General features: G+C 40.3%; 2 protein-coding genes across 4 annotated transcripts in view; one reads left to right on the top strand and one right to left on the bottom strand.

The window, feature by feature from the left end:
- The window catches only part of MDH1B (malate dehydrogenase 1B), a 29,013-nt gene extending 22,619 nt beyond the window's left edge, over positions 1-6,394 (bottom strand). Inside the window, exons 1-2 of one of the 2 annotated variants that reach the window (XM_029225817.1) lie at positions 6,370-6,394; positions 2,095-2,207 (exon numbers count right to left, since the gene is read on the bottom strand). In XM_029225817.1, the coding sequence (XP_029081650.1) occupies positions 2,095-2,207; positions 6,370-6,391 (135 nt within the window). In that variant the 5' untranslated portion in view covers positions 6,392-6,394. The remainder of the gene's footprint in view (positions 1-2,094; positions 2,208-6,369) is intronic. The other variant, XM_029225816.1, reaches the window with a different exon arrangement.
- A 323-nt stretch (positions 6,395-6,717) lies between these two features.
- Positions 6,718-24,296, top strand: FASTKD2 (FAST kinase domains 2). 2 transcript variants are annotated; one of them, XM_029224442.1, is made up of 12 exons: positions 6,718-6,766; positions 7,449-8,265; positions 11,228-11,331; positions 12,021-12,129; positions 12,429-12,552; positions 12,821-12,960; positions 14,089-14,261; positions 17,243-17,406; positions 18,398-18,610; positions 19,012-19,099; positions 20,798-20,912; positions 21,893-22,093. In XM_029224442.1, the coding sequence occupies exons 2-12, from the start codon at positions 7,549-7,551 to the stop codon at positions 22,010-22,012; spliced, it is 2,067 nt and encodes a 688-aa protein (XP_029080275.1). In that variant the 5' UTR covers positions 6,718-6,766; positions 7,449-7,548; the 3' UTR covers positions 22,013-22,093. The 2 variants fall into 2 exon arrangements, with proteins under 2 accessions (XP_029080275.1, XP_029080277.1); XM_029224444.1 differs by lacking the exon at positions 6,718-6,766 and having other exon boundaries at positions 7,487-8,265; positions 21,893-24,296.
- The last annotated feature ends 205 nt before the right edge of the window (positions 24,297-24,501 follow it).

The raw sequence follows: 24,501 nt of genomic DNA, 5'->3' as shown, positions 1-24,501 counted from the left end.
GCCTCTTGGTGGCAATCTGATTACATTGGACCCCTTCTACCCTGGAAAGAGCGGTGATTCACCTTGATTTTAATCAACATATATTCTAGATAAAGAATTGCCTTTATTGCTTGTAGGATTTTGGCCAGCACCCTGTTCAAGACTTTTCAAAATATTTAACCTACCAACATGGGATCCTGCATAACATCACTTTGAACCAAGAAACCCATTTTAAAGTAAAGGATGTATGACATTGGGCATGAAACCAGGGACCCACTGGCCCTGTCATGTATGGCGACATCTAGCAGCATGATAGAGGGATAGAACAACACACTAAAGATGCAGGCACCGGCTTAGAGACTGATACCTTGCAAGGATGGGGGTACCATCTTTCAGGATGCAATATATACCACAAATCAATAGAGTTTTGCCCCAATACATCAAATACATGAATCCAGGAACCAGGGATGGAATTAAGAGTGACCCTGCTTACCATCACTCCCAGTGACCCACCCAGTGTGAGGGGTGCTTCTATCCGGAAGAGTCCCATTAAACTTTAACCTATGGCTGCCACATGGTCACTTAGAGCTCCTGTGCCAAGAGATCAGCCAGTAAGGAGAGGAGTTACCATCATGGAAGGGGTAATTGCCCCTGTTGATCAGGAGCACGTAGGGCAGCTATTACCAATGTGGGCAGGAAAGAATGGTTGGCATCTAGGTAATCCATTGGGGCATCCTTGGTAGTGCCTTGCTTAATTTTGACAGCAAATGGACAGGTGCAACAGTCATATCCTGAAAAGGGAATAGAGACGAGGGCTCAGGCCCCTAAGGATACAGGTGTAAGTCACCACCACACCTAATAAGTCACCTGAATCAGCAGAGGGTGAGGGGAATCTACAATGGATAGAAGAGAAGAAAGGTGATGAGTCAGTTATGGTGCTGAATGATGTGTAGTGCTGAAATGATGTGCAGCTGGGACTATTGTTCACTTAACTAAACTTCCTCTTATAAAGTTTCCCCAGGGAGAGATGCCAACCAGAATTCTGGAAGAGCTGTTCCCAGATGGTGTGAACGTATTATATGCAGCATGTGGATCCAAAAGGCACAACTGGTGAACTAGCAGATCCTGTCACGTGTAGTCCCTATTCCTCCTTCGTGACCAAGGCACTCATTCCCCCTGCCACGAGGTGTATTGGCTGTTGATGGCTCAGTGCTGAGTCTCTCTCTGGAAACTGACCTCAGCCAAAGGATGTTCCCTTGCCTAAGGTTAAGTCTCTTCCCCAGGGCAGCCCACATCCTCTGACTGTTAGCTGCAGGAGGACAAAAGCCTGGCCTCCTTGCCTGTTTGGGGGGGTATCTTTGAAGGGCCATCCCAGCTTCAGAGTTCCCTGCAGGGCTGGCTGAGCCCTTTGTTAGAGCTGTATGGCAGTTCAACTTCTCCCATTGCCCAGTCCTGCTGCCCTCATTCCTTCTAAGGATGTTGTTCCCAAGAACACTCCCCAGTAAAGGAAACTCCTTCCCCAAATTTCCATCTAAGTCCCAAAGAAGGGTGTGTCAAATAAACAAGTCCCTCATGTCATTAGAAATCAATATGAAGAAGAATTGAAAGTTAAAAACTGCAATATACGGGCTTCCCTGGTGGTGCAGTGGTTGAGAGTCCACCTGCGGATGCAGGGGACACGGGTTCGCGCCCTGGTCCGGGAGGATCCCACATGCCGCGGAGCGGCTGGGCCCATGAGCCATGGCCACTGAGCCTGCGCGTCCGGAGCCTGTGCTCCGCAACGGGAGAGGCCACAACAGTGAGAGGCCCGCGTGCCACAAAAAAAAAAAAAAAAAAAAGTGCAATATAAGCTATGTGGATTCTTGCGGGGAAAATACCAGCCAAATTGATTCTACTTACTGGTTAGGGCCTCATTTGTTCTATTAGGTACTAGGAAAAAAATATAAATAATGTTTTGAGGCTGATAAGTCAGGACTGATTTTACTAACATCAAAATATCAATAGTACATGAACATTCATTCCTGGAAAGCTATCTGATACACTAGCTAATATTTAATTAAATCAGAACACATTTTTCTGTGTGTGTGAGTTTAACAAACTGTAAAGGCCTCTTACCTCCCAAACATCAGGATGCTGTGTAATTTTATGTATCCGAAAATCAGGAAGGTTCTTTTGTAAATAATCTGCCAGAAGTTCTGCTTTAGCATAATATGGGCAATCTGCTCTACCTAAAAAATTCAAATTAGCAATATTTTCTTTCATCACATGGAAATTATCATGTAGTTACAAGCATTTGTCATATAATTACAGAATTAATCACACAGTTACAATATAATTTATATGAGCTATAGCATATACTGCCATAACATAAACTTTTGATTTTTATTATATTGGCAAAATAAAATGAATTTCATAGGAGATCAGCATCATTAGTAATAAAGTGTGGAAAGGAAAAAAGACTATTGAATATTTATTCTCCTCCAGTGCTGTATTAGACCTCACTTCCTCTAAGAGGCTGCCAGGCTACTAATTAAGCATGAACTACTCATAATGAACTACTCATTAGTAGCTACTAAAAGGCAAAGTGTGAAGTGAGGAGTGGTGGTAAAATCACATGTGGACTTGCTATGTGTGCAGAGAGTATTGGGGGAAGAAGTGGAGGGAGAGAGAAGAGTCTGGCTTAACTTCTTTTTTCTGGCGTGGCTAGGTGATCCTGACCTTACTAGAGAGAAATCATGGGTGAGAAGTTTAAATTATAAAGCGCAGCTGGAAGTATCTGTAGTATATCTAAGTGGATATGACCAGCAGGCAGCTGCACCTGCAAATCTGAAGAGCAGGCCTTCTGTAATAGCTTAGGATACAGGTTTTGCAGGCATAAACACAGAGAAAGTGACAGCCACTAAAGTCGGTGGGACTGGATGTCCGGTAGAGTAGGAGGGGCAGGGGCCAAGGGCAGAACCCTCTCTATAGCCTTCTTCCCCGATTACTCCCAATTCACCAGTTCTTCAACCTCCCGGTGACTTCTAAGTCATCATCCCCTCTCAAACTCCCCCTGGCTATTAGCCTCCCTGTTTAGTTCAAATCCATGACTCATGAATTCAGACCACTCTTCTGGTTCATGTCTGCAATTCTCTTGCCCCACTGTGCTTCTGGCAAGTAAGCCTGGTAAAAGCCCCTCACCCTGAATGAACCCAGTAACTTGCCTTTTCTGTGCCTGGGTTTCATGTACTTGGCACCCCTGGATAAACATGGTAGAACCAAGCAGAGTGGCACCATTATAAATTCATGGTCACCGGTCTCAACTGACCCTCAACTCTTCCTGGAGATCCCTCTGTTTCCCATGGCAGCACTCTCTTCTGGTCTCTACAATTACCATTCCAAACTGCCTACTTCCTTCAAGCCCCTTCCTTCTCTCCAATATTTTTCTGTACTATCAGAAGACAACAGAAAACTCTGCTTTCTACTTTACGCAAACTAAACCAAATCATACAAAAAGGCATCAGTTGGGAAATCCCCCCAAGCTCCTGCCATCAAACCTACTAGCCTATCTGCATTTGGATTCATCCTTTCCTTCTTTCTTCTATTCAGTGGAAGAGGGATCCTACCTCTTATCCAGATCCAATCTCACCACTTATGCTCTGAACACCACCCTCTTCCACCTCCACTGGTTATCCCCTTTTTCTAGCATCTTAGCTCTGTTTCTAATGGCCTGTTTCTATCATAATTAAAATACACTCATTATATTTAAGTTTCTCCTGTCCTGAGAAACAAAAAGCCCCTTCAGTCATTGCCTTCTACCTGCCCTTTTCTATTAAAACTTGAAATAGTTCTTGAAATAGTACTCTACACTTGCCGTCCCCAGTTCCTCACTTCCATTGATTTCTCATGCCACTGCAATCTGGCTTTTCCCATAATTCTCTAGAAGGTCACCATGGACCTCCATGTCACTAAATCCAATGGATACTTTTTGATCCTTTTCTTGTTGACCCTTGGTAGCATTTGTCTCCCTTCAATTCTTGAAATACCCACTATGATGGGGGCATTCTTCAGGTTTTCTTCCTACTTCTCTGGCCACTCCTCATTACACTTTTAGGTTCCTATTCCTTTATTAATGCATTAAAAGGTTAGCATTCTACAAGGCATCTTATCTTCATACTCTATGATCCTTCCTGGATAATCTCCTCCACTCCTTTGGTTTCAAGTAGAAATCTGTATTTCCAGTTCAGAACTATCTCCTTATCTAGATGTCTACACCGTCCTGTATTTTTTCAACTCCTTCTAAATGTCTCATAGGCACTCAGCATGTCTATGACAGATTTTGCCATCACTCCCCTACTAAATTTGCTCCTTCTCTTATGTTCTTTATGTTCATCTACCCAGTTATTTAAGAGTATTAACAGTACCCAGAGTATAAAGCCTACTCTTCTGCTTTTTTTCAATGACTTCCCATCTACCCAGTTATGCAAACTACTGCTTGGGAATAATTTTAACTCTTTCTTCTCCCTTCCTTTCTTCCTCCACCTAGTCAAATGTCTAGTTCTATAGATTCTGCTCCCTAACATCTCTCCAATCCATTCACTTCTTTGCATTTCCATTGCCCACCTTCCTAGACCAGGCCACCAGTATTTCCTTCCTGGACTACGGTACCTAACTGGGCTCTGGGCATCCAGTCTTTTTCTTCTCACATTGTAGCAATAACACTGAGATAAAATGCAAATTTTATTATGTATCTCCTTCCAAAAACCTTCCATGTACTTTAGATAAAGTTTAAAATATTGAGGACTTCCCTTGTGGTGCAGTGGTTAAGAATCCGCCTGCCAGTGCAGGAGACAAGGGTTCGAGCCCCAGTCCAGGAAGATCCCACATGCCGCAGAGCAACTAAGCCTGTGCACCACAACTACTGAGCCTGCGTGCCGCAACTACTGAAGCCCATGTGCCTAGAGCCCGTGCTCTGCAGCAAGAGAAGACACCACAATGAGAGGCCCGTGCACTGCAATGAAGAGTAGTCCCCACGCGCTGCAACTAGAGAAAGCCCGTGCACAGCAACGAAGACCCAACGCAGCCAAAAATAAATAAAAATAAATACATCTAAAAAAATATTGAACGTGGCTCACAAGAATATACATTATCTAACTCTGGCCTTAACATATGATAGTCTCTTCCTTGTACTCTATGCTCCAACCCTACTAAATCGTTTTCAATTTTCTGCTTATTGCATACTCTCAAAAATCACCAAACTAGCTTTCCTCATTGCAGCCCCACTCCCCGCTACCCGTGCCTAATTTACTTTCCTCCTCCCTACTTATTTCCTCTCCGATAGGTAACACTCATCTTTCAGGACCCTGATTAAAAAATCACTTCTTCTGGGAAGTCTTTGCCTAAGAAAGGTCCCCTGCCACTGTCCCTGCTCCTATAGAACCCAGCCCTGCCACTGCCACAAATGCAACATTCTCAAAAATACTCTTCTGAATGAATAAAGGAGCAAAGGAAATAGGTTTTCAGGCAGATGGGAGATGACAATTGTGTTAAGGCATCAAAGAGGTCAAATAAGACAAGGACCGGACAGCTTCTGTAAAGTCATTGGTGACTTCGGTGAGGGCCATTTCTGAAAGGAGGCAGAAGTAGAAACCAGATTGAGTGGAAGGCGGACCTGGAGATAGAAGAGCAGTCTACCCTTTTGAGAAACTTGCTGAGAGGAAAGGAGGCAGGTACAATAGCCTGCTGCAGTAAGAGCCTCTTTGGTGGTTTTCTGGATGCCAATCGACATTTCCAGTACGTCCCCTCCATTGCTGACAAGGTGGGCTTTCTAAAATGCAAGCTCATTAAGATACCCTCCTGCTTAAACATTTTAAATGGCCCCTCATTGCTTTCAGCATACAGTTCAAACACCTTTGCTTGGTGTTCTTGAAGTGCAAGGATCTGGCTTCTGATCCCATTCTTGCCCCAGGTCCAGTCACTTCCTCCATATCCAGAGGCCATGACACTTCTAGCCTCTGTGTCTTTTTCTGGAATGTCCTCCCTATTCCAAACCTTCACAAATCAGCTCTTGTAACACCCCCCAGAGCCCTGTGCACATACCTCTCATTGCATTAATCACACTGTATCAAAAGTACTTGTTTACATGCTTCTGTATCCCAGGAGACTGAAAGCTCCTCGAAGGCAGGGATGTGTCTTTCCCCTCACTGTATCCCCTGTGTCCAGCAGTGCTTTGTACAGTCACTGCCCAACATACATTTTTGAATGAAAGCATAATAAAGCCTGGGTGGTCCATATAGAGGCTGGAGTTGCTAGAACATAGTCCAGTTAAGAAGATCACCGGCAAGCGGTCATAGGAGGAGAGTAGCTGTCGGTGTTTTGAGCGATCTGCGGGCGGACGCGGGGATCACTCACCAGCGAGTACGAATTTGGCCATGGTGAAGCCAGGACACGCGGGCTTGAACCGCTGCGCCACCGTTTCTAGGCAACCACGCCGCTCGGGACTTGGCGCAGGCGCACTCTGAAGCTGAGCGCGGACTCTGGCGCCCAGCTGGAGAGGTTGCGTGTTGGGGTACACAGTTATACACTGTCATTAAAAGCTCTGTGGTCTCCCCCGTGCCTGTTCCCTGCAGCTAAGAAAAACTAGTCAGTTTTTCGGTAGGCTTTCATCACTCCAAGTAAACTATTTCCAACCTCCCGCGAACATAACACTTTTTGACCTATGAAGGATCCGTAAAATCTCGCGATACGCTCAGCTCGCGGGGAAGCTGTATGGCCGCGCCTCTGTGTAACCAGGGGGCTCTGAATTAAGGTGAGTGGAGGACGAGCATAGGTGGAACAGGTGGTCGTACTACGCTTTAGAATTCTCGCCTTTCAGAGAAAGGTCTCAGGAGTTGCCCGGGAAGTAAGTTTAGGGAGGTGGGTTAATACTAAGAGGTCCAGCTCCGGAAGGACGGACCCCTGACACCGGTTCTGAGACCTGGTGAGACTGTCTGGTTGTTATCTCCAGACAAGCGCAGGCCACGTGCATCACTTTAGTTTGCTGCTTCTTCTGAGCCGTTCTACTTGTCCAAGTCCTTATTCTTAACAGTTCGTGTTTACCTGTAGTTAAATTCTTGTGTTAAAAAGTATCCATCAAAGTTAAACCCTTGTTTTTCATTGACGACATCTTCAAGGCAGTGGTAACATAAAATGCCTTACTGCAAAGAAAGCAGGAAAACTTTTCCGTCAGAAATCCACTTCCTTTTTTATTTTTTTAATACCTTATTTGTACAACGATTACTTCCAAAGTAGCCTTGCACCTTTAAGACTGTGTATATACACATTGTGGTAGAAATGGGGAAAGCCCATATTGCTAACATGGTTTTACCTTTTTAACGGAAATCTTAATGTCTCCCTAGGTTCTCACTTTAGTCTCTGTTAAATGCATTTGATATTTTTAAGTAGAAGTTTTGCTTTAATTTTTATTTCTCTTATAACCCCTTCCCCTACAGGAAAGCGACGGCATGTGTTTTCTTTCGTATTTAGAAGCGACGTGTGTGTGTGATCTTGACAACTTTAAAGCCATTTGAAAGTGTTTCAGTGGCTAGGAAAATGAATAACAGAGCAGGTTCCTTTTTATGGAACCTCAGACAATTCAGTACTTTAGTTCCAACAGGCAGAACTGTGAGGCTGTATCCTTCGGGATTTTGCAGACCAAAAATTGTTTATTCAAACTGGAACCCAAGAAAGCTCTTAAGTAACTTTGATAATAGAATGCAGTCATCTATTAGATATCTCTTTCAGGATGCCTTAATTTTTAAATCAGGAGGTGATGGCTTTCAAACAAAGAGCATAAGCACTGCAACAGTCCTTACAGTTGACAGACTACTTTGTCCTAGAAGGCTGTCCTTTAACTCAAAACACTTTGTCTCTGATAATGGATTGAAGAAAAACTTTCATCACGAGCCTTCCAATGAAGATGTTCTCACCAAGAGAACAAAACCAACCCCGATCAACTATAGAAAACTGTCTCAGGAGTGTAATTCCCTGAGTGAAGTGTTAGATATATTTTCAAAAGCACCTACATTTCCTAGTAGTAACTATTTCTCAGCAATGTGGACAATTGCCAAACGGATGTCTGATGACCAGAAGCGCTTTGAAAAACAATTGATGTTTAACCACCCTATGTTTAGCCAGCTGTGTGAACAAATTATGAGAGAAGCCAAGATCATGCACTACGACAACCTGCTGTTCAGTCTTCATGCTATGGTGAAGCTCGGGATCCCTCAGAATACGCTACTCGTACAGACTTTGCTGAGGGTGGTCCAGGTAAAATCAAAAGGAGCCTTAAATATACTTTTACTTGGTTTAGCATATCTTGAAAGAATGATGGGACGTAGACATGTAGCCTCCTTGAAAGAAACTTACCTTTGGGATGGTAGTTTGTATTTGTTTCTGCATAGATATTATATGATTTAGAGTCCTTAAGTTAGCCAGATCTTTTTGCTGCAGAAATTTATGAAAGCTTGCCCCATTTTTCTTCTCTGGAGTTGAGTAATAGTGAATAAGCTAAAATGGGGAGAGGTACAAAATATACAAGGAAAGGTTGGGTAGTTGAAAGAAGGAGAGAAGGGAAGGGAACTAGTATTTATTGACTACCTATACCTTTTTCTTGTGTTGTCTTATTTAATCTTCACAATAGTCCTGTAAGGTTGATGCTACCTCAGTTTAGCAGATGAGGAAAGAGATTTAGTGATGTTAACTTGGCTAAAGTCACACAGCTACTGGATTGATTTATTCATACAGTAAATATTTATTGGGTGTCAACTATGTATCAGTTACTAGACTTGTCACTAGGGATGTAAAGATATAGAAGACATGATCCCTGCCCTTATAACCTAGAGGGGACAACAGATATTTTGTAGGTCATTACAAAAATAACCAATGTTCATCTGATGAGTCATACATTTACTTTGTTGTAGGCATGGTGCTGAGCATAGGGAATACAGTTACAAAATAACGGCCACGTAGAGCTTTCAGTGCAATGAAAGAAAAATATAGAGAGTGCATTACAAGGGCTTCAAACCTAGTCAGGAGTACGCCTTCATGATGGGAAGAGGTGATGGGAGAGGAGGATACAGGATTACTGTTTGAAGCAGTGATAGGTACAAAGTTTGAAAAGAGGATTGTCTCCTGTAATTCTCAGTGTAGTTTTTAAAAGTAGGTATTGTTACTTTCATCTTACCGATTAGGAAATTTAAGCTTAGAGCAGTTAAATAACTTGCCCAAGGTCACATACCTGTTAGTGTCGCTATCTGTAGGTACTTGATAAATATTTGCTGCGTGAATGAAGAAATACCTCGACATAGTAGAGCTAAAATTCAAGCCCAGTAGGAGATGATGGCTAAGCTGAGTCCAAGAAATGGCCAGCACTTAGAAGATGGATAGCGAAGGGGATGGTGTTTCAAGCAGAGAAGACTATATGTTCAAATCCTGGAGAATAGTTTGCGGAGCTGAAAGTAGTTCATTGTGGCTGGAGGTACAGAATACTGGGGTTGTGAGTTTGAGGGAATGGAGAGGAAATTGTGTCTGTGGTTGTCAAGGAGGAGGGGTTGGGTGTCATGGCAAGGCATGAGGTTGGGGAAAAAGGGGATGAATCGTGAAGAGCCTTTTCTGCCTGGCTAAGGAGTTCGGATTTATCCTGTAGGCAATGGGGATCCAGTGAAATATTTTAAGCAGAGGTCATCAACGTGCTCCAATTTGTATTTAGATTACTGTGGGAGTGGGAAGTGGAATGGAGGAAGGAGCCAATTTTAGTTTCAAACAAAGGAGTCAGTGTCCTGTTTGATGTCACTGAAATGATGCCATATTGGCTGAGGAAAAGATGAGTTCATGAAAGTAATCATTTACCTTTTAAGAGTGGACTCTTCAGACTTCTGAACTCAATGATCATAATTAAATAATTTTTTTTGAAGACAGGAGTTTCCTGAGGATGATCTGATATATATCCTATCCTACTATAGAATTCAAGAATTGGGTTCATAGGTATATGAGAGTTTTTAACTTTTTACATTACTATGATTTCCATGTTCTCGCCCAGGAACTAATTTGTGTGTCGTGTGTGAGTGTTTAAACCGCAGAACATCCGTGTTTTTTGGTAGACTGTGTTCCCTATATAGTTATTTAAAAGTGATTACAGTAAGTCGCTCTACCTGGTCAGTGATGCTCTAAATGAATTTTGGACAGGTATTCATATCAGCATAGTATCTGCATTGGTGAGGAATGGACAGTGGATATTTGGGGTCAGGTTAACTGTATGTTTAATTGTATCTCACTAACATGTTGGAACGTTGCGAAGACATTTTAGCTAGGGATGAAATATGTCATCAGTGAAGTTTGCCCTTCAAACACATAGCCAAGTGGTCTTTTCTTTCACAGTAGGTATTGATGGAATGCTATAAATTGTTAATGGAAACCCTCTCATGGGAATGAGACCTTTTTTCCTTCCAGCAGTATCTATTTCTTATCATAACCTGGTTCTGACTTGAGACTCTGTGACTAGTTCGCCGTGTATTGTAATTTTAGCAAAAGAGCTTACATCTTTCAGATGTGATCACAAGTACTCTTGTGAGGTGTATAAGCTAGTTGTGATTAAATTGTAGAGCACTAGGTAAGCTGTGTTGTTACTATTCGTTTTCTAAATTAGGCCATTTCTAGAACCTAAATTAGTACCCTAATTCAGAGGATTTGAAAGAAGGATCCATGGAGCCTGGGCTCCTCTTGAGATCCAGGTAGTGGTGGTAAAATGTGACAGCAGATGTGAATCAGAAGGTTCACAACTGAGGTTGCAGTTTGATACCCAGGAAAGGATATAGGGAAATTGTAAGCGCAGCTCTGTAAGATTCTTTAGGGGTAGGAAAATTGTCCTGTAGCTCTAATATTACTGCACTTGTCATCATGATGGCTTTGGGTCTCAAGAAGAGGTAAAAATAATGTTTGATAAAAGTTATTTCAGAAGGGGAGGAAGGTAATCAATAGCAAATCATTTTCAGTGATAATGGAGAATGTAAAAAAATGGTTGATACATAAAAGAATGTATCAGTTATTTGGAAGATTCACTTACATATGACATCTTGTTTTCCAAAGATGCTGTTTATTGTGGACTGACTCTGAGTTATTGGTTTGATACTTAATCCTTTAGCTGAAAGCATCAGTTCAGTGGTTTTGCTTGGGTGAGATAGTCCACTATGAGCTCATCACCTGTGGTATTTTTGTAATTATATTTCAATAGGAACGTATCAATGAGTGTGATGAGAAATGTCTTTCAGTTTTGTCAAGTATCTTAGAGGCAATGGAGCCATGCAAGAATGTGGATGTTCTTCGAGCAGGATTGCGGTGAGAACTCTGTTACCCTTTCTTCAGGTGCCTTTCTCTGTTTCTCTTAAATCAAAAACGAAGATGAAAGTTGAGCTCCCTTTTTTGGAGTAGGGGCATGGAAGCCTTTGTTAGTAGTTATGGTCTTTAATACCTTATTAAACTTAAAATAGTGACTCTGGATCAGGTAAAGCTGGAAATAATGCTTCTTTCAGGGTCCACCATAAAATAAAAGGCGTGGGTAACATTAAAATCTAAAATTATCTTAAAACATAGTACTGATGTGGGCTGGGGGATAACTGACATGTACTCAGTTCATAATGGTTAATTGGGTACTATGTGGAGGTCACATGACACTGGCCCAGCTTGAAAAGGAGATTGTTTTACAACTTATAAAATTGATGCACCTAATCTAATGTCATAGGTTGATGAGAATAATTTTTAATTCCCTTTTTCATTGACTATGCATTAGGATGTCTTAATATAATCTCCTGAAATTTGTTCATGCATAAATATAGCAAAATAATGTGAGAGAAAACAATACTAGGCTGGTCCTGGAGCTTTCACTATTTGCACTCTTGGGCAGGTAGATCATTTCTTTGGGCTTCATATTCCTTGCCTAGAAGTAGAAGCTGGACCCAATGACTTTTACGATTTCTCACCTGGCTTTAAGATCCTAGGACTGTGGTATTTATTGTGTTTGATGACAGGATGCTAGTTGATCAGCAAGTTTGGAAAATAGAACGTGTCTTCACATTACAAACTGTGATGAAATGTATTGGAAAAGATGCACCGATTGGTCTTAAAAGGAAATTGGAGGTAAATACCTTCTGAATTTTCTCTGTTGGGTAAAATTTGAAAAAAATATTTCTTGTGATTTGCTATCACCTCCTAAAGTCAGTTTATTAGGAGGACATTATGCTTTTGTATGTAACTTTGCTAAAGTGAAATAATAGAAATAGATTTATTTTTATCTGTATATATATTTACGTATATTTATCTATATATCTGTTTGTCCGAGTCATTTTGCTCAAACTTTATCCTTTTTTATTTAAATATAGGAGTTTAATTTATTTTGCCACAAATGATAAATTAAATTTAAGTTTACTTTTCTTTAGATGAAAGCCTTGAAAGAGTTAGACCAATTTTCTGTTTTGAATAGCCAGCACATGTTTGCAGTACTGGCCGCCATGAATCACCGCTCCATTATCCTTTTGAATGAGTGCAGTAAGATAGTCACAAGTAAGGGGAATTTTTCTTATATGATTTGTAGCATCCGATCTGTTCTGGACTGTATTTGTTTTGTTTGTTTTAACAACTTTGCTGTTATATGAAAAATATCTGATGATATAGTTAGATCTAAATTTTATTTTTGCCTATAGTGTTTGTTTTTTTTAACAAAATATAGTGCTATTTTTTCTAAAGAAACAAAAGTACTGTGTATATAGTATCTTGGATCCTACAGTCAAAACCATCTGGTGATTCTTGTTTCTCTAACTCATTCTTAAAGGTAATATCCATGGGTGTCCCTTTAGAATATTGATCAGCATATTGCAGTCTTGCAGAGACCTCCAATACTTCAATATAGATCTTTTTAAGGGAATAGCAGATTATGTGGCTACAACTTTTGACATCTGGAAGTTGAAAAAAGTAAGTATGTTAACAGTTTAGAGTAAGCCTCAGAAACTTTCAAGAAACATATTAATTTATTTAGCATTGGAAATAACTTCTCTATCATTTTAAAGTGGTTTAGATTCCAAAATATTCCAATGCTAAATCGGCTTGAAAAATTAGCTCCTTATAATTTTTGTCTGGGGGTTACCTATTAATATATTATTCAATGTCTGGACCATCTTTCTCTCCAAAACAAAAATTATATTGTCCAAAGTTTGTTTTTCTATTTGTTTTTCAAAAGGTTGTATGGTACTTTGGTTGGATACTAAGGATTATTTCTGTCTTTCTACTTTTCCTTTATTAGATTTAGAATAATGGAGATAGGTGATGTGAGAGGCTTATGCTTTTTGAAGAATAAACTGTCATTACTTAATGATCATGTGTGTTTTCTATTTATGGAAAGTTTGCTTGCTTCTTCCAGAGTAAGAGCCTTTTAATTCAGGGCATGTGTTAATAATTAAACATCTAAATGAAGCAGGTGGTAAAAACTTCTTTTTGTAGTTAAGTAGTGGTAACCATGTTAGGTCACTGGTTTAGTTCACTTTGGAGGGTGAGGTTGACTTTAGTATGGAAATTGTTTTGGAAAGAGAAGTACTTATTGTGAGAAAGACTAAGAGGGAAATGAGAGGTGAACTGGAACATTTAATCATTGTATTTCAGCTCTATTCTCAGTTATAGAAATTAGTACTGAACATAGAAATTTTTGAGTTATCTCTTAGAATCTAGGAAGTGTCTAGGTTTGGAAGGGAGAGCAGTTCAAAATTGGCTTGGTCATTTTGAAAAACTTCAGAAGAGGTATATTTAAAGGTAATTTTCAGAGCTGTTGTATGAAAAGCGTATAGGAAAGTGTTTTAAATGAGATGGAAATATGGAAACCGTTCTGTGCTCTGGTTCTCAGCTTATAAAAAGAGGTTGATTGTTAACTCGATACTCTGATTCAAGAATAACTGGAAGAGATTTTGTAAGGAAAAGATAATTGTTCCTTTTAAGGGAATATTTGGTCAGGACAATTCTATTGCGGTTTAAATATTTTGAGATCTAAAAGATTGCTAATAGCGTACTGTAATTCTTAAGAAGTTTTCCCTCAATTCTTTCTTTTTTTAGGTTCTTTTTCTCCTCATCTTATTTGAAAACGTTGGCTTTCGACCTGTTAGTTTGATGGACTTGTTTATGAAGAAAGCAGCAGATGAACCTGGCTTCCTAAACGTGAAAAGCCTTGTCTCTATTCTTCATGTGTATTCTTCTCTCGGTCACTTCCACAAATGCTGGACTCACGAGTATGTACTTGTTCTTTTTTTACTTTTTTATTGCCACGTACCGTATTTATAGAAAAGATTACGAAGCTTAATGAATTCTTACATGCGAACCCATCCATGGCCTTCATCCATGTCCAGAAATAAAACATAATATTCCTTATTTATGAAGTTAAACAGAATTTTATTTTATCTTTGCTAAAGATATGTGCTTTGCTTTTGCCAGTTTCTTTGTTCTTTGCAATATATTTGGTAATTCAGCATAGGAGTTTTCATTTCAAACTCTCCCCCAGCTTATTCCCTCAGCTCCTGAGTTTATAGTTTAGTTTTGACCCTAACTCTTCATTTGGTCCCAAACTACTGCTTTCTATTCTTTTCATTTTAACCACAACCGTGCATTTCTACTATTAAACACAGCAATTCCTCAAACATGCTGTGCTCTTTCATCTTCTTTCCACCCAGAACATCTTTCCTTCCTCTCTGGGTCAGTTCTAAGTTTCATTAAAAACCAGAAATGCATATAACATGTCATTTGTCATTTGTTAGAAGAGTGATTAAAAGCGCAGACCCTGGAGACACCTTGCTTAGGTTTGAATCTTAGCTCTGCGATTCATTAGCTACTTAACTTTGGCAAGTTACTTATCTGTGCCTCAGTTTCTTCATCTGTTAAAATGGGGATGAGAAATAAAGAGTTATTTCTAATCGTATTGGGTTGTTATGAGGATTAAATGAGTTAATCTGTGTCAGGTTCTTAAGGCAATGCCAGACACAGTAATTGTTAGATTAAAAAAAAAAACTAGAGTGTCAGTCAGAGAGGCCTTGGAGGAATAAACTAGGGCAGTTCTGAGGGTCTCAGTGGCAAGGTTCACTGGTCATCTTTTTGCCATCGAGTAGCTTGACTCCAACAGCTTTTTGTCCCTGTGGTTTTCCCTCAAGATTCAGATTTCCAAAAGAGAAAATCTGATCGAACGAGTTTGGGTCACATGCCCATTTCTTTGGGGCAGGTAATCAAAGAAGTGCTGGGCCAAGAAAAGCAGCTGCCCACTGTGCTCTCCACTGTTGTGAGACTCAGTTCATACTGCATGTCATGTGCCTTCCCTTAATTGTCTCCATCAGAACCCCTGTGCTTGTCATGTCTTATATAGCTTTGTCATGTGCCTTCCCTTAATTGTCTCCATCACAGCCCCTGTGCTTGTCATGTCTTATATAACTCTTTGGTGGAGCCTTGACACATAGCTGCAATTATTTGTCAATAAGCCTGTCTCTGCTCCATAATTGAAAAGCGCTCTAGAGCTTTTTAAACCACTTTATCGAGGTATGAATAACAACATGTAAAATGCTGTGCATATTCAATGTATACAACTTGGTGAGTTTTTAGCTCATTATTCTTGATTCTTCCTTTTCCATTAACATTCTCCTCCTCCTCATCTAAGTTTATTTGTTCATTTAGTTGGAAAACTTGTACCAAGCACTCAGGTACTTAAGACAAAAATGAATGAGACATAATCCTTTCTGCAGTTAAATACAGCATGAACATTGAAGTGATAGAGTTTTATACAGTGTATATAGGAATAGAGGAGGGATGTACCAGGATGCTAGCCTGGCGAAGTGGGGGGTCAGCGTGGGTGCCAAGCATCCTGCCTGGAGGAGTGGGTACCTGAGCAGATCTTGAAAGATGGAGAGAGAGCAGTTAACAATGGAAATACCATTCTGAGTAGAAGGGGCTCCGTATTCAGGTCAGGAAGGAAAGCAACAGCAGAGTACGTGCGGGGAACGACACAGATTTTGGTGTCGCTGAAGCATGAGGTAACAGCATAAGAAGTGGGATGCGAGGAGACTGGGGAGGTGATTACCGCTGGGCTCCAGATCAGTCCTCTGCAGCCCCGCTGTTTCTTGCTGCATACTCCAAACTCCATCAGTTCTCCCTTTAGTAAGTGTTGCCTCACTGTTGTCTCTAGGACCTGTTAGCAGTCCTGCTTAGCCTGTCACAGCGTTCCTCACTCGGCCGTCTGCTCCTCACGGGACCTCCCAGTTGATCTCAGACATTTCCCTTTATGGCTCATTGGTACCAAGGGCTTACTTCAGGGCATACTTGCCCTGCTATGGGCATCTCTGCCTGTGCCCCAGCCTCGCTAGTTATTACAGCATGAATGGCATGTACTTTCAGGGGTTAGTTTCAAGTGGTCTTCCCTTTTGCCATCTTTTCCACTTAACTGAAATTCTCCTTATCCCCAAAGCTACCCTATCTACTTTCTTTCCTGTACACTATCACAGTACTTTGCAAGTATCAATACTTCCTTTTTTCTTATATAATGATATATAGCTTATGCCCTAAGAGTCAAATTGATCTGGGTTCAAAGCGTATCTGTGCCGTTTATCAGGGGTGCCACGCTGCACACGTGACCTTACCTAATTTTGATCTTTCCTCTCTTCCTCTGTGCTTAGCTGCTTTGTTATACTGCGTAACATTAGCTTGGGTGGTAGGATTAGGCTAGCAGTTCTTTTAACTCAGAGTATTAATAGCTAGAGAATTGTAATTGATTATAAAACTGCAGTGGAGTTCCAGGTCTTAAAGACTTACTCTTGAAAAAAAATCTAGCACAATGGTTAAAAGCCTTTGGACCCTGACAACTTGGATTCCAGTGCTGTCTCTGCTATTTCCTGGCTGTGTGTTCTTGGACAAGTTAGTTGACCCTGCTTAGCCTGTTTACTCATCTTTATTATGAAGAAAATAATGATACCTATCCCACAGAGTTTGAATAGGAATTAAATGAGTTAACGCTTATAAACATTTGCCCTGTGTAAGACATATAGTAGTAGCTAATATTTATTGAGTGTATGTATTTATTATGAGATAGTCACCGACCTGAAAGATGTGTGAAGACTTATTGCAAGCCTGATTGTTTTATCCCCTTAAAGCTATCAGTTCTGACACCTCACTAGCTCTACCATGACCTTGTCTACTCTTCATATTTGAAAGCTGACTCTCCTTTCTGCCCCTGTAGGTTCCTAGAAGTTATGTCTAGTGCTCTGACTGGTAGTCTTCACCACATCTCTTCTGAAAACCTGTTGAATGCTGTGTGTTCGTTTTGCTTGATGAACCATTTTCCCCTGGCCCCTATTAATCAGCTTCTTCAAAAGGACATCATCCATGATCTGCTGACGTCAGGTAGGATGTCAGTACACGGTGGTGACTAAAATAAAGCAGTACCGCCAGGCTACCAGGTGATTCAGATTGGGGTCTCAGTTGCCGCAGTGTTAGTTAAAACGTGTGGAGCGGGTGCTCCTGATGAAAGGACCAATGATGGTGAAGTCAAAGGGCCGTGCTTCAAACCAGCAAACCGGTGGAGGCTCCTTTAGTGACAGATCCTGCCCATAGACGGCAAGAATAAGAAACACAGCGTCCTTGTTCTTTTTATTTACACTTCATGTACTTGTGCAAAGGCTAAATGTTCAGGTTGTTCTTTATGCCTTGATCAGAGGTGTTTGTACTGCTAATCCTTATGTGTCACGTTTGAAGCCAAGTTAAGTCAACTTTTGCAGCTATAAACACTTTGTCACTCATGGCCTGTAATGAGGGCACAGCCGTTAGATCAAGAAACCAAATAGTTACCAAAGTAGTGAATTTATTTACTCTTGGAACCAAATTAATTGTTGTCTTTCAGTCTTTACTATTAAATAAGGAGAAGCAATATCAGGCTAGATGTGTAAAATTTGATGATTATCTGGGAATAGAGTATTTTAAATCCTTTTAAAAACAACAATATGAAATTCCAAAGTTGAAGTGTGGAAAAGGAACACCATGTGCTGATTTTTCAAGCAGTCTAACATGGAGGAAGCAGCCGTGAACCCAGGAGACCTGGAATCTAGTCCCAACTTTGCCTTTAATCAGGAGGCATTTTAACATTCCTGAGCATTTTCCCATCTGTTCAGTGAAGAGTTGAGGCTAAAGCACCTTGAAAGATATTTTAAAGTTTAAAACATTATCAGGGCACTGACCTACACACTGTGGGACCTAGGGAGACACAGAGAGATTCCTCCTGATAAGAAGCAAATAATCAGAATTATAGGTGCATTAATACAATTTCTTAAATGTAGCATTCATATTTTTCTTAACTATAATTTTCTTTCTCTCTTTTTTTTTTTTTTTTTTTTTTAAGGTGATGTGGAGAGGAATGTTCACAAGCTTCACGTTTTGGCTGCCTGTCTAAAACTTGATGATGTTCCTGGTCACAAGGACACACACTTAGTGCTGCCACAGCTGCCCTCCGTGCCATTACAGCCACATGCAAAGGTTGCCGAGGTGCTGAGTAGCCTTCTGGGAGAAGGATGCTTCTCAAAAAGTGTATGGTTGCCACATAATTATTATATCGGTATGGGACTTCATATGATTTTCCTCTGTTTTACTTCTTTTCTGACAAAAGATAAGGAGTTTACTGCAGCAGTCTAGTGTGGTACAGCATTGGCTCTGGAGCTGGACTGCTGGGTGTGGATTTTCACTCTACTACTTACTAGTGCTGTGTGTTAGGCACTCACCGGCCTCTTTCCTTATCTGTAAAATGGCAATAATAATAGTACCCACCTCACAGGGTTCCTGTGACCAACAAATGAGATTATACATATAAAATCCAGACTAGTATTTGGCACATGGTAAATAAGCTCAGTATAGCTTACCTGCTGCCATTATAATTATTGGTAGTGGTAGTATACCTTTTCAAACAAAAAATCACTTGGGGCGATGTTTGAAAAATTAGTATCAATTTTTTTCTTTCAGATTTTGAAATCAGAATGGATGCTAACAGGAGCCAAGTGCTTCCATTTTCCGACGTGGATGTGGTAACTTCTGCTACAAATATTCAAAGGTTGTTTACACATACGCATTTGCTGAGCTTTCTAAATTTAAATCTTAATTCTCGAAGACTTCATGTTAAATAGCGGTAACAATACAAAGACCTTATATTTGTATAGAGCTTGTAATGCACCAAGGGACTTCTCATCCATTAATCTACCCCTTAGGTATAAATGTGGGACACTGTGGTTGAAGACAGTGGATTGGAGTTGTCCATTTAATGAAACAGGCAATTTTTAAAAATCAGGTTTTAAAGCTAAACAGTTCAATATAACAATGCTAGTATAATTGAAACCATCAGTGCAGTGTAAATTTTTGACAAGATAATGCAGTAGTGATCATAAAGAATGAAGGCTTCTACTAAAATCAAACACCCAAAAAATATTTTTCTCTACCGCCAAACCTTTCTAAAGGTAGAGAAACTTTAGCTTTTTAATTAAGCTGTATTGTATATGGATCAAACCATATTGAAGTTAATTAGAAGTAGTTTCCTTGACTCACACAGTACAGAGGGTGTTCCTGGGAGAAATTGATGCTACTCCCTGAGAGAATATTCTGCCTTGTAAGCATCTGGATCAGGTCATATTGCACACCCCCTGTGTTCAGTCATTCTTTGTGGAAAGGCTCTGTTAGGGCCTGTGGGGCACACAAAGATGAGTCAGACGCGGATCCTGACCCCAAGCGACGTATATCCCCTACTGCTTTGTAGCACATGCACATAAGTATGGTAGAGAGAGGTACAGAAAAAGTCTGTAGGGATTCAAACTCTTATCTACTCATCCCTCTCCACTCATACACAGCTCTGTAACTTTTGCGCCTTTCTAAATCCACCTAGCTTGTTCCTTGGCCATCTTTTTCAGCCACTGTCTTCCTTCTACTTATTACCCATCTTCCCTCAAAAAGAGGCTTTCTCTCTGACCCAGTTGAAAGATCATTTTTCTTTTTCAGGTGTTCATCTGTTCTGGCATGATAATATAATGTAGTAGCTCTCAGCCTAAAGTACCGAGAAAAAATGAGGAATCAGTGTTCCTTTAAAGATATGAAATTTCTCTTACTTTATCTCAGATAACAGCCAGAGTATGACAGAAGACAGTAAGGATACAAATGTATTTGTCTCCCCCAATGAACTTAATCTTTCCAAAAGGCCATGAACAATGAAAGACAAATTACACCTTCCACATTTTTGTTACACGTATACATTTTATCTTTTCAACAGTCTTGCCTATCTCTTAGTGTTTTCTTTTTTGTATTTGGTCTCCCCATTCTGGTTTTTAAATGTGTCTGTCTCTGGGAGACAATATGTACAAGCAGAGCATCTTCCATTTGGTATTATCTACATCAGTGCTTCTAGTAGCATAAATAATTATGTTTAGATCAGAGATTAGCTCTGCACAGGAAAGCCCTAAAATGGGTGCTTTCATATCTGAAAATTTTCCTCATCGAGAATGTAGCCATTCTTAAAGATGGTTAAGGGATACTGTTTGTATAAAGCATTTTTATAAGCTTGTGGTTCCTAAAATAGTCTTCATATACTGGAATATCTACATAGTCTAGGTAATGAGGAAGTGAAGGACTAACACAGGAGGGAATGGTGAGGAATGTGGTAAGTGGCGAGCTCAGCTTTGAAATCTCCAAAGAACAAGGATGCAGCAAGATTGTACATGGTCATCTCGTTAGTAACTAGTCTCACGTTTTGTGTTTTTGTTTTCAGAGTAGCTGTACTCTGTGTTCCTAGATCTACGTACTGTTTGGATTCAACCCACCCCAGAGGATTCCTTGCTATGAAAATGCGGCATTTGAAAGTAATGGGTTTTCACGTGATCTTGGTAAGAAAAAAATGCAAGTGAAATAGTCTTCAGTTACTGATGTTCCTTCTGCTGGGAATGTTGTGGTTGAAGTTGGTTACTAGGACTAGATGAATTTTCAGCAGTATCGGAATAAGTGTTTTAGTTATTGTTTTCTTTGAAAAAGAACCTTTCTGGTACGTGAGTTGGCTCATACTCAGCTGATACTATTATTTACTTGGGGTTTTATAAGTGCTACATTTAGTCAACTTTAATCATTTTTGTCAAGTGAAAAATGTCAGTAATATGTGTACTTCTTTAATTTAAGACACATGAAACAATATTCAGTTTCTAGGTTATCTTGAACAGGAGAAGAAAAGATGTTAATTAAAGCTTTGTTTTCATGGGCCATTGTGAGGCTGTTAAGGATGTTTGTCACTAGAAAATGCTGGATGACTATAAGAGGATGCTTCTTCCTCTTCCCTCCTTATGCTTTCTTTGATTCTGAGCACAACTTTTCTCGAACAGCCTCTCTAGATGTCTCTGTATGGAGCAAGAACCATACGAATAAATGTATATTTATGCTAATGTTAGGATGTATCTAAATGCCACTCATTTGGTCCTGCATATAATGTGAAATGTAAATATTTGAATCTTCGTTATGGTACTTTAGTATCCAAAACTGGATCATGCCCGGATTACCAAGGTTAAGATGGCCCATTTCTCTTAATGGGCTAATCTGTAACACTTTTTTTTTTCATATTGGCTATTATTTATATTCTAAGGAAGATTATCCCAAGAAAGGATCTTTTGCACCCTTTAGAGGACCTTTAAAGTTTTTTTATAATTTTCACTGTGAGAGCTTTCTTCGACCCTAGCACATAGTCTTACTAAACTTCTAAAATGTGCGTAATTATAAGTGGTTGGCTGATGTTATTTTAATATCCTTGGATCTCAAAACTAGCTTTTATTTTATACGTCGTCATCTTGCAAACTGATTATTTTCCTCTTTCTTTGGTAAGGTCAATAATTGGGAGATGAAAAAACTAGAGATGAAGGATGCAGTCACATTTTTGAAGAGTAAAATCTATTCACAGGAAGCACTTTCTACTGCTGATATAAATTTGCAAAGCACATGTTAAAGTAAAAAGCAACCTTTTAATGTTATTAGACATAAATTTATAAAAATAACTTTAATAAAGACTACAATTCAGTTGTCGATGGAACTTACCTGACTGCTCACCATAATAAAAAGTGTTATTTCAGTTCACTGCTAAAATTAAAGTTGAGAATGAAAGAAATATTCTTACTGGCACTTTAGAAAATGCTGAGAAAATTCCAGAAGGATCATTTTTGCAGTCATACCTGTTCCTTCCAGTGCCCAGATACTTCATAAATTCATGAGCTATAGGTTTTACTGTTTCTCATTAGCTTTGATGCATTCAAAACTGGTTTCTTAGTTGTGATGGGTTGCAGGTAAGTTGCTGTGGGCAGTCCTCAGATGTGGGTCTGGAATCTAAGCTGTTTTAGGACTCAGGTATGGACCACATTCAAGCACTGGCCACAAAGCAATTGGGCTAGGGTCTCAAATTGTAGAATGTATAAGAATTAACGAGGTGGCCTGTTAAAAATGGGTGAGGATCAGGTATCTGCAGTTGTAGCAAGCATTCTAGGTAGAAGTGGTTTGTGGACCTTACTAAGAGAAACGCAGATGAGATAGTGCAGAGATGGCAAGGAGTCCTAATTTCTTCAGATTGATAGGTTGTGGGTTGCTAACACCACAGTCCTTGCCATTGGTGAGGTCATTCCTTTCTCCCTCTTCCCCTTTCCCCTCCCACCATTTCACAAAGTCTTTTCAAGTAAATATATAGCTGAACTGTTTTGTGAGCCAGACCTGAGGGCTATTTTTCAGTTACGTTTGTTCATCCTTTTGTGGAAGTACTTGTTCAAGTTTGTCACACGCCTGTCTACCTAGTATTTGACTCACTGGGGATACAGCAGGTTCCGCTTGTGAAACCTGAGTGCCACATAAGTTGGTGTTGTTTTAGCCCCGTGTGAAAGACCGAGCGCTTGTGCCGCCCCTCCACCCCATCCCTGCAAGTCCTGTGTTGGAACCTAACCCCTAGTGTGATGGTATTTGGAGGCAGAGCTTTGGGAGATGATTAGGTCATGAGGGTGGAGGCCTCATACATTGGATTAGTGCTCTTGTACAAGAGGCCTCAGAGAGCTCCCCTGTCACTTCTCCATGTGAGGACAGTGAGAAGATGACCATCTCCGAACCAGGAAGGGGGGCCCTCACCAGACACAGAATCTGCCAGAGCCTTGACCTTGGACTTCCGAGCCTCTCCCACAGTTAATTTGTGAGAAGTAAATTTCTGTTGTTTATAAGCTACCCAGTCTATGGTATTCTGTTAATATCATCCTGGATGGACTAAGGTACCCCAAATATGCAGACGTGCAATTACTGGACGTCTTACTCTGTGCCAGGCACTGCTAAGTATTGGGATGTATTCTCTCTTTTCATTATCTTAACTCTTTGAGGTGTAGCTGCTATTAATCTCTTGGGACCCTTATTTCCTTTTATCTAATAAGAGGATAAACTATCAAAGCTACATAAATAGGATAGGGCTAGAGTTTGAACCTGAGCTGACAGGGACTTACAAACAAAGTAGTCGAGAAACCCCAGGTTGGCAATAAAAGGTCTCTAGCAATATGACTGCATCTGTCACAGGTCTTATCAACTTATGTTGCCTACGTTAAGAGAAGGTTAGAGCTGGAAGGAAATGTATCAGTCATTTAATCCACCTCCCTCATTTTATGGATGAGGAAGTAAAAGTTCAAAGAATTGGAATTTTCTGGAGCCTCAGCCACATCATTGATTTCCACGTTATCTCCACGTTTCATCTCCTACTGCTCTTCACCTTGTACCTCAGGAAATCTGGACTTTTGTTCCAGGTTAGACGTCATCTAGTTTTGCATACTTGACCAAATGATTTAACCTTATAACGCTTCAGAACAAGAGTTGAAAATATTCTATTAAGGAAACTAAAATTTTCATTCTTTACATGGTAAGTGCATATCTCTTTCTTCTGGTGGCTAATTATGACTCATTTTCAAAGGATTGGACAAATATATGAATACTTGTAACTACCTTTTGGAGGAACTAGTTTTCTTGCATTTGTACCAATTGGCATGACAGATAAAGAAGCATTCCTCTTTTACCAGTATTACTAGTATTAGCATTCTTCATTGCTGTGTTGTCTAAAAATGTCTTGTGAGACTCAGGTATAGAGTGAAGGAAAACAGTTTAAAAATATGTCTTCTCGGGCTTCCCTGGTGGCGCAGTGGTTGAGAATCCGCCTGCCAATGCAGGGGACACGGGTTCGAGCCCTGGTCTGGGAAGATCCCACATGCCGCGGAGCAGCTAGGCCCGTGTGCCACAACTACTGAGCCTGCGCGTCAGGAGCTTGTGCTCCGCAACAAGAGAGGCCGCGACAGTGAGGGGCCCGCGCACCGCGATGAAGAGTGGCCCCCGCTCGCCGCAACTAGAGAAGGCCCTTGCACAGAAACGAAGACCCAACACAACCAAAAATAAATAAATAATTAATTTAAAAAAACAAAACAAAAAAAA

The sequence above is a fragment of the Monodon monoceros genome, unplaced genomic scaffold (genome assembly GCF_005190385.1).
Source record: "Monodon monoceros isolate NGI ecotype Baffin Bay Population unplaced genomic scaffold, NGI_Narwhal_1 Super_Scaffold_16, whole genome shotgun sequence".
Taxonomy (NCBI): Eukaryota; Metazoa; Chordata; class Mammalia; order Artiodactyla; family Monodontidae; genus Monodon; species Monodon monoceros.
This window is presented reverse-complemented; position numbering and strand designations above follow the sequence as displayed.